General features: G+C 34.1%; 1 protein-coding gene across 3 annotated transcripts in view; it reads right to left on the bottom strand.

The window, feature by feature from the left end:
- Positions 1-5,268: 5,268 nt before the first annotated feature.
- The window catches only part of CCDC186 (coiled-coil domain containing 186), a 44,756-nt gene continuing 33,042 nt past the window's right edge, over positions 5,269-16,982 (bottom strand). For 2 of the 3 annotated variants that reach the window (XM_074339016.2, XM_088791853.1), the window contains 10 exons: positions 16,685-16,789; positions 16,083-16,181; positions 15,829-15,915; positions 14,839-14,981; positions 11,674-11,929; positions 10,757-10,946; positions 9,515-9,595; positions 7,771-7,981; positions 6,504-6,723; positions 5,595-5,824 (listed from right to left, as the gene is read on the bottom strand). In XM_074339016.2, coding sequence (XP_074195117.1) covers positions 5,741-5,824; positions 6,504-6,723; positions 7,771-7,981; positions 9,515-9,595; positions 10,757-10,946; positions 11,674-11,929; positions 14,839-14,981; positions 15,829-15,915; positions 16,083-16,181; positions 16,685-16,789 — 1,476 coding nt within the window. In that variant the 3' untranslated portion in view covers positions 5,595-5,740. Of the gene's footprint in view, positions 5,825-6,503; positions 6,724-7,770; positions 7,982-9,514; positions 9,596-10,756; positions 10,947-11,673; positions 11,930-14,838; positions 14,982-15,828; positions 15,916-16,082; positions 16,182-16,684; positions 16,790-16,982 lie in introns of all 3 variants that reach the window. The other variant, XM_019725197.3, reaches the window with a different exon arrangement.

Raw genomic sequence — 16,982 nt, 5'->3', positions numbered from 1 at the left:
CACCAGACCTGCAGCTAGTGTGTGATCTCTAAAACCACCAGCAATCTTTGTGCTTTCCAGCTTAGACTTTGACATACAAGTTACTCGGATCGACTATGTCAACTTCAGAACCTCTTTGTGAGATCATGAGATGGGATCACCTGTTTCCCAGAAGGCACCTGGGACTTGAGCACGTGGAATCCCATTCCACCACAGAGCTCGGCCTCCAGGACTGCACGTCAACTTTTTTTGAACGTTGGTGCCTTGGAGCTTGGAAAGCATTTAACCACATAAAAGTAGAGAAAGGTAATAAATCAAGCGCACAAAGCCTTTTTTACCCATAATTTTTGACTAGACTTAAGTATACACTATTTAAAATACGTTTTCTATGAAAAAGTGAGCTCAGAATTCCAGTTAGGATACCAGGAACAGACTTTCTAGCCTGCTAGTCCCAGCTGGGTCTCCACCCTTGCCCCAGATTATCATAAAAAACAAAACTCAAAATCTAGGAAGAAGCTAGTTCAGAGCCCAAAGCAGCACACTCCTTGAGCAGGGACTCCTGGAGACCTGGTTTTTTGGGGAAATGGGATCTACTGGAGCTCTCGGGTAGGAGCAGAACTGACACTGAAAGTTTCTTCTGTGGTGGGCAGAAACACAGCTCAAGACTTACCAGCAAGGAAGGCAGGGGTGGTGGGCATTTGGGATGTCTTCCCTAGACAGAGTTCATCAAGAACCTGCCTAACAAATAATAGATAGGATGGCAGGTTTAACATTTCTTGGGACAAGCTGAAATCACTTTATATGCACATTCCTTCCTGGCCTTGGGCCTTGAATGAGTTATTAAAAACAAAAACTACAGAGTGAAACGGATGACATGAAAAGCCATTCTAGTATTTATTTCCCAAGTTAACGTTACCAGAAGTTGACTATGAACAAGCTGTTATTTCAGTGGGTTCTAAGCTTTCAATAGAACGACTTTTGCATGTGGTTAAATGGTAGGGCTTCCTCTCTTTAACAGCCTATCCCTTTTTTGGGAGTGCAGTTAGGGCAGATAGTCTGAAGGGGAAAAAAGCAAGGCCTTTGTGCAATCAAAAAAGTTTTTTGAAAGGCTGAAAATTCCTCAGAAACAGAATATTTCTTAAATATGTGCTTCTTTTAAAAAATGAGAATCAAGTCTCTTACATGTGACTTAGGAATTAATAGGGCGTCTCTGTGAGGGCAGGGGAATGAAGTCTGGTCACACTGCTCTCAGAATCCTTAAAACGGCATTAGTAGTTGGTTAAACAGAGGCATCTTTCCCAAGTTGTTAGTCCTGAAAAATGTGTACTCATTCTACTTTCAGTGATGGAAGCAGATTTTATTAAGGAAAAAAAAAAAAGACTTGCCTGTAAGATTTTTGGAATGGTTTTTCCAGTCTCATAACTTCGCACTGGTAAGAACCACAAGCCAAAATCCCTTTCCCAAACTCACCCTTCACCTCATATATATTCCCTTCTTCTGCAAACAAATACACAGGCTACCAAAAACAGACTATTAAGGATGTCAGGAAAGCTTCCTCTATTCTACTGATTTTTACCTTTATTCCAAGGATCCTGATTTCAGGGAATCTTTCCAATAGTGAACTCATTAAGAAAAGTGGTGTAAGTTAAGTATATCAGAACTCTTAGAGAAAAGGAAAACAACTCATCGTGATTTGAAATATCCATCACACACATTAACTTTATGAAATGAATGCCATTTCAATCTGTTTATTGAACATATTAGATCTTTATTATTAAAGCCAGATAATTTGGCCAAGTAAATTCCATAGTTTTGTGGAAAATCTAAATATATCACTGGCTCAAGTTCATTGAGAAATTTTCACATAGGTATGTGAAAATTTGCCTTTTGTGCAAGGCCAAATCTTGCCATCAATAATTTAAACAAAAATTTAAAATACAACCTGGCATTCAACTTAATCTGCTTACTATTGTTCACTGACTTCTAATAATTAATAGAATAAAGACAAACATGGAAAGCAAAAATTTCTAGTCTGGTTTAAAAAAGAAATTCAAGCAATTTGAATCAGCTTTGCCAAAAGTCTGGAGAAGCAGTCTGTTTAGGAAGTGGTGTATGTAAATAAATAATCAAAGATGACATTCAAATACAACTTGGTCAACAGGCATTACCTATTTAATAAGTACAATATATACATAGAATTCTCTTGAAAAGCTTCATTTTATACAGAAACATATTTACAAAATGAACAGTGTAATCAAATTAAAGATTATCTGTACAATGCACATATATATATATCTATATATATATGAACTTTAGAAGATAAACAAGTTTCATCATCGTAATCAAAATGGACAGCCATATTACATTTTAAAAAAGGATTCCATTCCAGAAGAAAAATACATCTGTAATATACAATTATATTTTTCATTTATTTTCCTGACAATTCTTGATGTTTGGATACTTTTTCAATTATTTTCTCTTGTTCAGCCTTGAAAATTTTTCAGGTTTCTAGTGCCACCAACTGGTGTTAAAAATGAACAATCTTAGTGTCAAAATAATTGTAAAAGATTATTGAAAAATAGGTTACTGGAATCAACATTCAGAAGGCAAATTAACCATATTGAATAACAATATGATTGATAAAACAAATATTTTCACCAAGGTAGCATATATAACATTTACAGTATTAATGGTGTGTAATGTGTTTTTTTTCCTTCTACCAGTAAATCTTGGTCTACATTTATATGTAAAAATCTTTAGAAAATATACTGCAAAACAAAGTTTGGAAATGCATGTGACAACATGATTGATCTTTACGAACATCAAATAGGCATACATTTCATAATTTACTAAAATGGCAAAAATCCAATGCCATTTTACAGTCTTTGGATTTTTTTCCTTTTTCTTAAGGAACAATTAAATATCAAACTGTGACAAAAGTATGGAAATGTGCATAACCACCAAGAAAACAGTAATTTGCTCTCAGTATACGTCAGTAAGGATTCATTTCCCAAAGCTTCATGCCAGAGTCAGATTTCTGGGTCACCCTATGAGCTGCCGAGGCTCAAAGAGCACCCCCTACTTCTTCCCATATAGTTTTACTAGATCATAAGCTCCTTGAGGACAGAAACTGCTGTCTGGTCTGTTCACTAATATAATCACAATATCCAGTATGGTGCCTGGCACTAGGTTTTCAATAAATGTGTTTATTAAATGAATAGATAACATGTTGGTAGCCTGATAAAATTTAATTTCAAAATAAATTGCTTTAAATGGTTATGGAGATAGAAAGTTAAAAAGAAAACACCAAAGTTCAAACTCATTCTGCCCACACCCACTATTTCAATCTTTAAAACTTAACAGGCTGAAGTTTGAAGTGGTATGAAAAAAATGGGAGTCACAGTAAGTATTCACTTTAAAATTGAAACCTTGTGAAGTGTATACGTATATACACAGAAAAAAATCATTTCCTGCTCAAAGAAACCAAAATAGTGCTAACTAACCACAACGACCTGTGAGGTGTGTAATTTATAATGAACAGGTAGAACACATTTCCCCCCAGATCTCAGGTTTATCCAGACCATTTTTCTTTTCCACACACCCCATTCTTCTCTCCATATATTCAATATAGGAAGGGTAAAAGGCCCTCTAAATCCTTACATCAGGAGCTGTTTGTGAATCAGTACAGGGATAGAAATATGTAGATTTTTGTACATTATTTTGCTCAGGTCCATATAAAAAAAATGATACAGTAGAAACTAAAGAACAAAAGGAAAATAAATCATTTTCTTCAAAAGTTTTTCATAGTTTCTTACATTTTGGAGGGGGAAAAGTATGTCAAAATATGGCTTATAATAGCTTTCTTCTAAAATTATTCTACAATTAAACTTCTCCAAATGAATGGTGGCACAAATGTCAATATTGGAATGTTTCAATTTTATATGTACTAAATGTATATATATATTAAAAGGGTATAGACATAGGACACTGTAGAACTGATCACTATTTTGTCTCCATTAACACATTTTGTGTCTCAGAAGAAAAAACAAATGGTGTAGTGTATGAATCTGTATCATGTAAGAAGCTATAAACATTTAGTTATGTTGGCTACTCTAAATAGTCTTAAGGAGTATGTCTAGAAACCAATAGGAAAATAATTCAATTTGATTGCACTTATACCCTCTATTTTTCTTTATTTTGATAAATTACTATTGGTAAAAAGAACAAGACAGATTATGGTACGACTAATACTTTTTACAGCTATTTTAAAAATAAAATGTTTTTAAACTTATATTGCCATTTTGAAGTAAAAAGATTTTGTTTTTGGATGATAAGATGTAACTCAATACATAGGAAAAATAAGATACTACACTGAATCGTCTAATCCTTAGAGTAAACGATCTTTCTAAACAATGATGATAAAAAATGTTAAATTAAAACACATTAAGGGGATAGTGCTACCATGAGCCCAGCTTGAGAGCCACACAGTTCTTTAAAGGTTTTTAATCCATCATCCCAAAGCTTACTTAAGAGAAAAAAGTATGCAAAAATGCGAAACAGAAATGAGGCTTGATGAAACATCTGCATATTAGCCAAGGTCTCCTATCATAGAAATGACCTAAGTGTAACGAAATGTGAAAAACCACACAGAGAAATTTTAACAGGTGAGAAACTGTAAGAAGTGAGAAAAAATTCAAGACATAGAAGTACCGATACTATGACTGGCAACATTTAACCATTTTAAATAAATATTGTAAAAATCCAATCGGACACATAAATTTGGCTGTAAAATTCCTTTGGTTACAGAGATGTAATTACTTTGTATTTTAAATAAATATATGGAAACATCATATTTGGGAACTGTACGATCACTCCGCTATAATATATATCAATAGTAAAGAACGGTACTTAATTGTACTAGCTAACAGTGCCATATACTGCTTTCTCTTGGGAACTTCATAAATATCTTCAACATTTATTTTTACATTTGATGTTAGTAAAACTAGAGTATTTCAGTTTCAAAGAATTCATCTGTTTTAATAACTAATCCATTTCACGTTTTAAAATATTATTTTATGTAAATGAAGATTTAAAAAACTCAACTATTAACGTAAACAATTTGAATTGGAAAAAAAAAAAATGTACCTTGCACAAATAAGGAAATCTGACACCAGCACACAATGCCTGATCATTGCTAGTTACCACGAACTAGCTTTCCAATGAGCTTCCATTAAATTTAAAACATTTAAGGATCACTGGCATCCCCGTAAAAGACAACCAAATGTTACATTGGAATGTCAAAACAAAAATTTTTATTACTTCTTTCGTTCTCTTTAAGTTGGAGAAATAGCATATTACTGAATGATTAATGAATGATATGTCTTTTCACACATAATTTTTAAAAACTGAATCATCTTTGACAGTAAATATTTTAAAATATAGAAATATGGAGAAGGGGTTTTCAAAAGCCCTTGTTAATGTTTAGCACTTCATATGACTATGTTAGCAAGTTAAATTAGATTGTTTTGGTTCAATGACAGGCTGTGGCCATTACAAAAACAAATTTCATCAAGTTTACATTCTTACAGTATACACAGCAATGCATTCCTATTGTAAAAGGGTACTTTTTTATACTGATGAAACAGAACAAATTTTTTACTGTTTGACACACAAAGCAGGGAAATGTTTCCCACAATCCTGGGCAGTGGCACCTGCCCAGACCCTTGTGTGGTTTCTGTCTCTGCTGAGCAACAGTTTTGTGTTAGGGTTTCTTCATCCTCTGTTCTAGTTCATGCTGGTGTTTAATAAGACGTTCTATTTCTGTTCCAAGTGTTTGTAGATTTTCCTTTAACCATTGGAAAAAGAACAAAAAGAAAAAATAACTATTAAGTACAATACGTAAAAAAAATTCAGTTTGAACTACTTTTGCCTAAACTTCAAAGCTGAGTGACAACTAGTCTTAAATGCTGACGAGATGAATTAAGCATACAGCTGTTTTCAGTAAAGTAGTCCTATACATTTCAGAGTTACACTTAAATCTTTTTACTGAAGCTACAGCAAATTTTATTCCATGAAATTATTACTAGACTTAAAAAATATTTTTAAAATCCATTACTATCAAGGCTCAAACACAGCTCAAATAGAATAGTTGGGCCAGGTAATAGCTGTAAAAAATAAAATAAAGCTAGAAAATACATTAGATAACAAATGCCTCAATCTTAAAAATGTCTCAGTAATCACCTTTAACTAATTATAATAGGTGCCAAAGGGCACCCATTACAAAGTAAACAACTCATCTTAGTGTCTAACCAATAGGTAAACTGATTTTTTGCTATTTCTTTCTTTCATTGCTAGTTTTAAAAATCGTACTTTTCAAAAAGAGAAGAACACAAAAATGGTATCTCTGGGTAAAACGGTTATCATGCATTACAGAAACAATCCAGCTGTGTACCAGATGAAGCTATGAAAGACGCACCATTTTGCCATGTTTACTGGTTGGTTAAGTGAATGAGAAACACAGATACCTTCAAAGTAATATTTTTTAGTAACGTATCCTCCAAAACAGCCTGTAATTTTCGGTTGATCTCCAGAGAGAGTTCCAATGTTAGTCCACTGTCAGCTGGATGGGATGTGTATAAAGATGCCATGATGCCACCCCGTCTACTTAAATGGACTTTGTTAAAATCAGATGCCTCCGAAGAAAGTGTGCCTGATTCTTCCCGTAAAATGTAACTCTGAATTATTCTGCAAAATAAAGCACTATCAGTTAGGTACCTGCAGAATTAAAAATGGAATCTGCAAAGGCAACTAATCATAAGCATAAAGATGATCAGCACAGATACACAGAACTGTATTAGAAAATAAAGGAATTCTTATTCAGATGGTTTCTTAAATGATCCTCTTTTTGTTCGAGCATGGTATTTAGATTAAAGGTATATAAACACTGCTTTTCTAGTCCTTTCCTTATTAGTTTACTAAAAATATTTGAGCAATTTCTTTATTCCTCCAATTTCAGTTAATATTTTCAATTTTCCTATTATTAAACTTAGAACTATGTTTTATTCTTTTTCTTTCAAAAGTCATGGGTCAACTTTTCCCTAAGTCTAAAATTATTTCAAAATAAAAATTAAAAGTCCTGGGTCAAGACCACAATATTGAAAAAACCTCTTAAATGAATATGGCATTTGTGAGAGGAATTTGGCCCAGCACAGGCTCTGGACTGTCAGAGCTGGGTTGGGATTTCCAGCTCTTGGTCTGTCACCTACAGGATGACTTGTGATTCTGGAACATTTGGTAATTTGACCTGAGTCCCGCTAACTTATCTGCCAAATTAGAGAACTCATTGTCTACCTGAGTAGATCCAAGAAATCAATGAGATATTGTTAAGTTACAGGCACAGAGCCTTGTACCTGGTAGGTGCCCAATAAATTATCCGACTATGTTCTACCCTACAGGAGGATAATCCACAACCCCATATATGTATCTCTCAGAACTACAGTCATGAAAATGAAAAGCTTTTTTTAAGTCCAAAGTTACTTTAGTATCTTAAAAAAATTAATGTCTACTGAACTCTCTATCACCTAAAGGAAAGATCTGTATTTTCTTTCATCTCTGTATTCCTAAACCTAGAACATAATAAGTGATCAATGAAAGACTGGGAACTAAACAACTATAATTAAGAATTATTTTTTGAAAGATAGGACCCTTGATATGATTACTTCGAAAACAGTAACTTTGCCATCTGAAGAATGGTACTTAGAATGCAGACTACATTACTATAATAATACATACTTAGTTTTTTTCCTAATTTCTTCCACCAGTTGTTTGATGTGATCCTCCATAAATTCTATCTTTTCATTTTTCCGGGCATGTGCTTTTTGCAGCCTTACTATCCTCTCAATCAACATGGCCTTGTCTACTTGTGGAAAGTTATCCACAGCTCCCGATGACCCAGTGTTTTCAGGAGACCGATCTTCTACACTGCTTCGAGCATTAATGGACCCTAAAGAGAAAAAAAAAAAAAATTACATATTGTACTTGGTCTAGTTATCTCTAATCTCATATCATGTCTTCCGGTATTATTAATATTTTCCAATAGTCACGCAAACAGAGTTGGGCACAGAACAAATTATACCTGGCCTGAGTTCTTATTTCTGAATACACTGAAGACAGACATATAAAAAGGTCCGCTATGTCTCTCAGAAACAGGATGAGGAAGTGGCAACAGAGAAATAAACTCAAGAAAAAGTCAGAAATAGCAAGTCTGATGTAACACCAAAATTAAACCGAGAGAAAGAGACAGATAGAGAAGACAGAATATAAACAGTGGGTTAAACTCAGAAGCCAGTCTCCCTCAGTTCAAACCCCACTCCTCCAGTTTCTAGCTGTGTGACTTTGGACAAGTTATTTTACTCTCTGTGCCTTGGTCACTTCATTTTAAAATGGGAACAATAACATTGTTTACTTCACAGGATTATTACCCTCATTTAAACAAGTTAATACGTGTGAAGTGTTCAGAACAAAGCATATAGTAAGCTAAATGTTACCTATTATTTTTATCAACATTAGTTGAAAATAATTTTTGATCCTCTTTACTGTACAAAGATAGGGTTTTTTTTCACCCTATGTTGTAGATTTAAGACAAGTAATATATCTTATCTAAGGTCACACACTAATAAATGGCAGAGCTGGGATTTAAATACCTGTGTGTAATTTCAGACCCTTTTTTTTTTTTACTACACAATTCTCCCACTATTGTAGTAACTGATGAAGTTTTATCCCCTAATATGCAACTCCCAGGAGCAGTGTAGTGTAGTGGCATGCAAGGACTCTAGAATCTGAGAGTTCGGTTGCTATGGATCTTGGGAAAGTCAGGGAAACACTCTGAATCTTAGTTTCCATATCTGTATAATGGGAATTATAATACTTCACATAACTTCTGCAAAGTCAATGACATGTTTAAAGCATTTAGCATGGTTCCTGGCATTCCAAAAATGATGAATAATGAATACACTGACATTTTGTTAATTATCATTTTCATAATGTTATCAATCAAATTATATAGACTCTTCATTTCTGCTTTAGATCATAGGCATATTTACCATGAGAAAAGCTAACATTAAAAAATACATATGTGTAGATACATAAAAATATGATATGTACTTAGTTCTCAGATGTTAAAAGTAATATAAAAGTAAAAGAAAGAAGGACCACTACAGCAAATCTTTACGTATGGAGGGGTACAAATCTGAATTTAAAAACCAAAGAGGAAATTGTTGCACAGAATAAAGGAGAAGGAGGTAAAAGAAAGGCGGTCAGGGAAATAGATGATGTAGAAGCACATGACAAACCCGAAAGCCTGGGCAATGATCAGAACTTAAACATTTAAATGGAAACATTTTTTACAATTATTTACAGCTACCACCTTTAAAATTAAAAATGAAAGAAAAGCGTATCAGTACCTTTCAAAACAAAAACGCGATTTCTTTTTATAATCAATCACTGAATAACAACTAAAACCATTAGTTTTTTTTACCTGATGAACTAGAACGACTTCCCATGCTGCTGACTTCTTTATCATAGTTTCCATTCTCCACTTGATCTAATTTTCTTCGTGCTGTAAGAAAGAAACGATTCCTTGTGACAATATCATGACCATTTGCCCCCACTATCTCTGATTTTAATTGCTAAAATCACTTAGGCCAAAATGGAAGAAACAGCAACAGAAACTGCTTGAATACATAGTTTAGGCAGGAGGGCTACAGCTGTCATTCATATAAAATGACATCTAGAAAAGTACAGGCCAAATACAAAATAATAGAAACAATAGTATGATAACAACTGACACTGGCATCACTTAGGTACACTGAGGATAATTTTTGGAGTCCTGAAAGTTGTAGAAGAGCACCAGGAATTTCCTCCAAATTTCCCTTCAATTATATCGATAACAACAAATTGAATTCTTATGGCAAATACCTGTATATATTAAGGCTAAGTCTCTTTTATTACTGTATTTCATCCTATTCTGACACAAATAAAGCAGAGGGGAATAGTAGAGAATAAGAAGTCAGAATACATATCTATTCATCTTTGTATCCAAGCATATAGCACAGACTCCCAATAATTGTATGAATTTTTAAATTTAAGAGATCTGGGTTTCAGTTCTGGCTGTTAATCATTATTTGGTTAATTTATAACCTTTCTGGGTCTCAGTTTCCTATAGTATGAAGAGTTAGGGCTCAATGATCTCTAAGTTAGAGGTATACAAGTTGGAGTGTAGGTATCGTGCTACACAAGACAATTCTTAGACATGGGTAGGGAGAAAATATTAGAACTTCTGTTTCTATTTAATCTGATCTTTTAAAATTTCTATTTTTCTTATATTTTCTAAGAATATTTTATGCATAAAATATATAGTAATACATGTTTAAAATTTACAAATAAAAATAAATAAATTGGAGAACAAATGCTTAAATACTTTTTACTAATAGAAGTATGTGATCAAAAAAGTTTAAACACTACTGCCCTAAGGTACTTTTCCAATTCTCACATTTTGTGGTTCTGTGAATAAATGTCCTTTAGCATAGAAGATGCTACAGACGATTCATGTAACTGTAAGAAGTTTAGCAATTTGGTTTATGAATATTAATATATTAAAGGGAATATACTGCTCCAATCAATGTGGTAGAAGCTGGTGTAAAATATATTTTTTCTATAAATTCTAATGATCAAAAGGAACAAAAAGCATTCAAGGTATAAGTGTGGAAGAATTTCATACCTTGCTGAAGTTGTTTGGTAAGATCTTTGACACTAGAAGCGAGCTTACGTCTTTGAGTTACTAATTCATCTTTTAATTCTTCGACCTGGGTACTCAATGCTATAACTTCTGTTTGTTTACAAGTAAGTTCTGCTTGCAGCGCTTCGACTTTCTCTTTTCGCAGTTCTTCCTCTTTTAACAATCGACTTTCCTGAATATTAAATAAAACAAAAAACACCGATTTTAATAGGTAACTGTATGTTTCCATTATTTCTCACCTTTTAAAGCATTAAAAACATCAAGAATCCTTGATAGTAGATTCTTCTATCATCACTCCTAGGCTTTGTTTCCTGAGCAACTCAAATTCTTCATATAGCAATGCAAGGGGATACATTAATATGTTTGCCATCTATACATACAAAGCAACATGTGATATAGATCTCCGCATTTTTTATAAGTTGAAGGCACTCTCATAAGTTGGAAATATTAAACCATTTTTTTAACTACAAAAAAATATAAAAATTTAAAGTACTTTAAAAATATATCTATATATATCTATATATCTATCTATCTATATACATACATACATGTGTCTATCTATCTATCTATCTATCTATCTATCTATCTATCTATCTATCTATCTATCTATCTATCTATCTTTCATAGTAATTCCAGTTAGGAATGACAAAAACCCTGGTTTTCTTATTTTCAAACATGAAATATTTCTTCATAACCATTTTAGGGAAAAATTTTATTATAAATTACATAAGTTGAAAGGAAAAACTGACACTTCTCACAGCATTTGAAATGACAAGAGCCAGTGCCAATAAAAAAGAGCTTAGATCAACTACCACTAGATTTATGCTTTTTAGGGAAATTTAATCTGAGCTTCTTGCTTTGTGGCTTTAAATGTTAAATTTACATTTATTTATACTTACCAAATTAGTATTTGTCTGTTTCATTTGTTCACATTGGCTTTGTAACTGACTTTCACTACAGGAAAGCTTATCACACTGTGACTGTAAAGAATTGGATTCAGACTGAAGTTGTGCATTCTTACTAGTGAGCTTTTCTGTGAACAGCAGTAGCTCAGATTCTCTTTTCCTACTGCCTTCGATGTCTTTTTGTAGGTCATTAATTAAGGAATTAAGATTTTCCACTTCTTCCTTCAAATTTTCAATTTCTTGTTTACCTCTAAAAAACAAAGTTTATATTGAAGAAAAAAAATTAAACCACTAAAAGACATTCAATTAATGGTTTGGGAATTTTCATCAAATGAAATGCTTTATAAAGGTACTTTTATTCATTCATCTAAATATTTACGACTAATATATGCTAAGAACTAAGAGCTAGGAATATAAGTGAGCAAGATGGATACAGCCCGCTTCAGAGCTTTTAGTCAAGTAGGCAAATTATATGTGTAATAAAACATTTTTGATGATGAAAGTGCAGAGCAGGTCACCTAACCCAGTGTAAGTGACGCTTGAACTAATACTTAAAGTAAGAGTTAGCAAACTTTTCCTGTAAAAGGCCCAGATAGTAAACAATTTAGGCCTTTCGGGGCATATGGCTTTGTTGCAACTGGTCAGCTCTGCCATTGTTGTGTGAAAGTAGCCGTAGACAATACATAAAGGAATGCGTGTGGCTGTGTTTCAAACAGTTTTTATTTACCGAAAGAGGCAGGCAGTGGGCTGGATTTGGCTTATAGGCCATAGTTTGCTAATTCCTGACCCAAAGGCAAACTAGGACTAAGTCAGAGAACAAAATACGTTTCAGGTAGAGGATATAATATGTGCTAAAGCTGGGAAGGGAACCAGAGAATAACTCTTGTTGGTCCTAACAAACAAATGTGCAATATTGATGAAGATAAGGGCGGCACTATATCCCTTGCACATAATACAGGGCATGGCACGTAGGAGACAATCAATCAACATTTGTTAACCAACTATTGCTAGAACACAAGAGTGAAAAAGGAGAAGGCACACTAACGACCTGCCGAGCCGTGGTAAGGCAGCTGAACTTACTAGACAATTCTTGAGGCAATGGAAAATCATTGAAAGGTTTTCAGATTTCCTTTCAAAAAAGATTATGCTAACCACAGTGTAGGAAATGGATTAAAAGGGAAGCAAGATTAAAAAAAAAGCAAAACAGTTTAGAAGCTGTGGCAGCTTTCCAGAGAGCTGATAATGGCTGGGATCATGGTAGCAGCAGAGGGAATATAAAAAGTAAATGGACTTGGGAGACATCAAAGAATTGTTAGCATAAATAGTACTTTGTGGCTGGTTAGATGAGTAAGGGAAGGAGAAAAGGGCGTAGGTGACAGCCAGGTTCCTGGATTGGAAGACCAGGGGGATGCTACACTCATCACTCATCCCAGGAACACGAGAGAAGCACACGTGGATTTATGGGTGGGACATATTAAAGTTCGAGGTGGCTTTGATACTTGTGTGTGTGGAGCTCAGCAAAAAAGGCTGAGCTAATGATATGGAGGCCCTGCAGCAAGCTGTAAGAACAGTTAGGATCACCCAGGGTTATAATAAAATAAGAACAAAAGAGAGTTTAGGACAGAATGGGAAGGCTGCCAAGGAGACTGAGACAAGAGGCCAGCACGTGGGGAGGAACACCAGGAGAGCACGAGGAAATGAAGCCAAAGGCATGCCAATGAGGGTACTGGGCTTAGTGACATTAACATGGAAAATTCAAGCAAGGCTTAGTCTGAGGAAGTAGCTACTTGATTTAAGGCGGTATTAGGCGTTTTTAATGGAATGTTGGGGAAGAAGCCAGAATGAAGTGGAGAGGAATGGAAGAACAGAGAAGTGAAGGGATAAAGGATGAGTACAGATGCTTCTATACAGATGTTTGGTTGTAAAGGAAAGGAGAAAACGTAGGAGAAGGTCACAGGAGTTTTGATGTTTTTAAAATATAATAATATTTAAATGGAGAAAGAAAAAAAACTCAGTACATAGATAGAGCTGAGAGATACGGATAAAGGAGGAATAATCAATAAAGACCATGAGAAGGCAGGAGAGCATGGGATCCACAAATAAAGTAGAGAACAATTTGATTCACATAGTACAGGGCATGGCACATAGGAAACAATCAATCAACATTTGTTAACCAACTATTGCTAGAACACAAGAGTGAAAAATGAGAAGGCACACTAACGACCTGCCGAGCTGTGGTAAGGCATCTGAACTTACTAGACAATTCTTGAGGCAATGGAAAATCATTGAAAGGTTTTTAGATTTCCTTTCAAAAAAGATTATGCTAACCACAGTGTAGGAAATGGATTAAAAGGGAAGCAAGATAAAAAAAAGAACATTTCTTCTAGAATAGAAGGAAAATAAAGAATGGTTGCAGACGCAGGCAAGTTCATAGGACTGATACCAAGAGGTTACGAGAACTGTCCCATTTTTTCCGTGAGGAGGTCATCACCTGCCAAGGGTAAACAGTAAGGTGAGAACAAAGACTAGAAATGTGAAGAAAGCAGTAAGGTCTGGAATAGATGCTAAGAAGATGGGGGAGAAGGCTCTGACCAAGGACATATGGTAGGTTTAGAGGTATTAATATTCCCATTTGAGGGTGCTACCTATGAGTCTGCAGCAGCGTCACTCTGGATAACAGTGAGGATTTCTTTAGCAAACTCAGCAGCTTGGGTATCAGTGTGGTATGAAAAGTATTTGGATTCAACCTGAATCCACACCCTGCCAGGTAATGTCTCGAGGAGAGTTTAACTAAATGGTTTTATAAAAAGAACTTAAGCAACATACATGCAAAGATATAGATACATATCTATCTTTTAGAAGAAAAAGTACTGTGCTTAAGTAACAATTTGAAAGCTAAGGAATGGATAAAGAAACTAACATCCACTCTGTCTCATAAATTGCTACTGCCAATGTTTAGGGAATATAAACTTTGATTTTTAGAAGCCATGATGAGAACTTGGAAGATAATCCAAAAAAAGTTCAAATGAAGACAGGAATTTAAATATTTTTAGCTGGTAAAATTATTCTTATTTAATGCAATAATTGCATTTAAAAATAGAAACCTGAGACAGAATTAAAAAGCTTAATTAGCACGAACAGAAGTTGCTCATTTTATACCTTTGATGCTGCTCCTGCAGCTGATCTGCAATTTTCACTTTGTCCAATAAATTCTGAATTTCAGCTTTTTGGCGATTAATAATTTCCTTATATTTCGATAATTCATCTTCTGTTCTTAATCGTTCATCTTCTAGACATTTTACCTATCACATAAACATAAGCAAGTAAACTACCAACAATATTTTCTTGTTCCTTATTAACCATGTCAGACAGTGGTTATACATTAAGAATCTAGGCTGAATTCTGAACCATTAATTAATGTGAAGAAAACATAATGGGAAGCTAATAGTCCTGGGTTTCAGTCTCAGATTTCTCCTCATTTAGTCACGGGAGTTTTAGTATGTCATTTTATTTTTGTTGAATCTCCATTTCCTCATCTGAAAAGACAATACACCTTCCCTACCTACCTCAAAGAACGGCTTGGAGAACATATAGAAGGGTCCATGGAAAACACTTTGAAAATTATTAAGTGATTGAAAACTCAAGGTAGTTACTTAAAAGCCTATTTCTACATCAATGAATGATATACACTATGTTTCACAGTCATATTAAAACGAATATTATTCTTACAATAAAGACTGGAAAGAATTTAATAGCTTGTTAGAAATTAAAACTGAATACATGACTATTAAATATACCCAGAAGGAATATAAAGAGTCTTTCTATCTTCTGACACAATTCTAAAACCCAACTATCTTTCCAATTCATTTGCTGATAAGACGGCCTATGGATCAGAGGCCCAAGGACAAAGTATAGATACAACGAATGTGGTATAAAACAGAAATGTTTGGCAAACACTTCAAAGGGACTGAAGTGGAAGACATTTTCATTTCAACAAAAGTCTGATATTCTAATTCTACTCCTATGAGTTCTTTTATTTTGGAAAATTTCTAAATAAATATCTTTTCCCCAACATTTTAAAAATCAGAATGAGTCCAAAATTAAAAATATTTACCCTTCCTCTTGCGTTATGACTAAAGATTTAATTACCTTTGTTCTCAGTGTCCGTAGCTCATCCATGCCCTCCTTAAATGTCCTCTTCAGATCTTCTAGTTCCTTTATTTTGGCATGATGCATCTTTTAAAAAGTTGAAAAGAAACCACAAATCATTATGTACTAAACTTATCTAAAATACATTGCCTACTCCTCCCAAAAGGCCTTAAAAGTAAACGACAGTAGGTACTTGTTATTTCTCCCCTTCTGTCTGACACAATGTAGGATAGACAAATAACAAAATCACTCACCTCTAGCTGGTCAGATTTTTCTTGCATTTGTTTTTCAAGTTCTCCTTTTGTGACTCTGAGCTTGGCATCAAGCTCATTTGATTTAATTTCTTCTGACTCCTAATGGAAAGGAAATGAAAAAAGTATGACTTCATTTTTAGTTTTGTATCTTGAAAAGTGAAGACGGCTTTGGCAGTTAAGTGAGAAATAAATAGCTTATGCATCTAAAAATGATGACTGCATTGGAAGATTTAAAATATGTCAATTTTGCATGAACAAGAATAGCATACTTAAGATACGTAACATAACACAGAGTGGTTTTATTTTTAAGCCATACATTGCCTTGTACTCTCCATTCTTCTGACATTTTCTAGTGTTTTTATTTGGTTAAAAACTTCTCTAATGAGATCTCTACTTAACACAGTAGAGTACTGTGGGAAGCTAACAGTGCTGGGTTTCAGTCTCAGATTTCCAAGTACTTTAACATAGGAAATAACCCGTGTTTTATTTAACTGCCCTACCAAATACATTCCACACTTCAAATATTACAGATACAAAAAGTTAATGAAACAGGAGTACTGATATTTGGCATAATTTGTTACTAATCTCTTTGAAAAGTATACCTGATACGTTTTTATCATCTCTTGACAATTTTTTCGTATCTGGTCTGCTTCTTCCTTTGCTTGGGTTAACTTTGTTGTTGTGTCTTTGAGTTTATCTTTGGTTTCCTGCATTGACAAAAAGACAGTGACAAGCTGGCACAACAATGTGATGAACGGTAAGAACAGTGACAAGAGGGGGAAGTTCTTGTCTCAGCACTGCCACTGAGGGGTCAAGTAACTGAAAGCCATTGAATAGTCAAGTTTGATAGCGTTTTCAGCAAATCACTAGAATTTACTAACCTGATAAGACAAGAAGAGC

This window comes from Rhinolophus sinicus, chromosome 15, assembly GCF_057876585.1.
Source record: "Rhinolophus sinicus isolate RSI-liver-muscle chromosome 15, RSI-T2T, whole genome shotgun sequence".
Lineage (NCBI taxonomy): Eukaryota > Metazoa > Chordata > Mammalia > Chiroptera > Rhinolophidae > Rhinolophus > Rhinolophus sinicus.
This window is presented reverse-complemented; position numbering and strand designations above follow the sequence as displayed.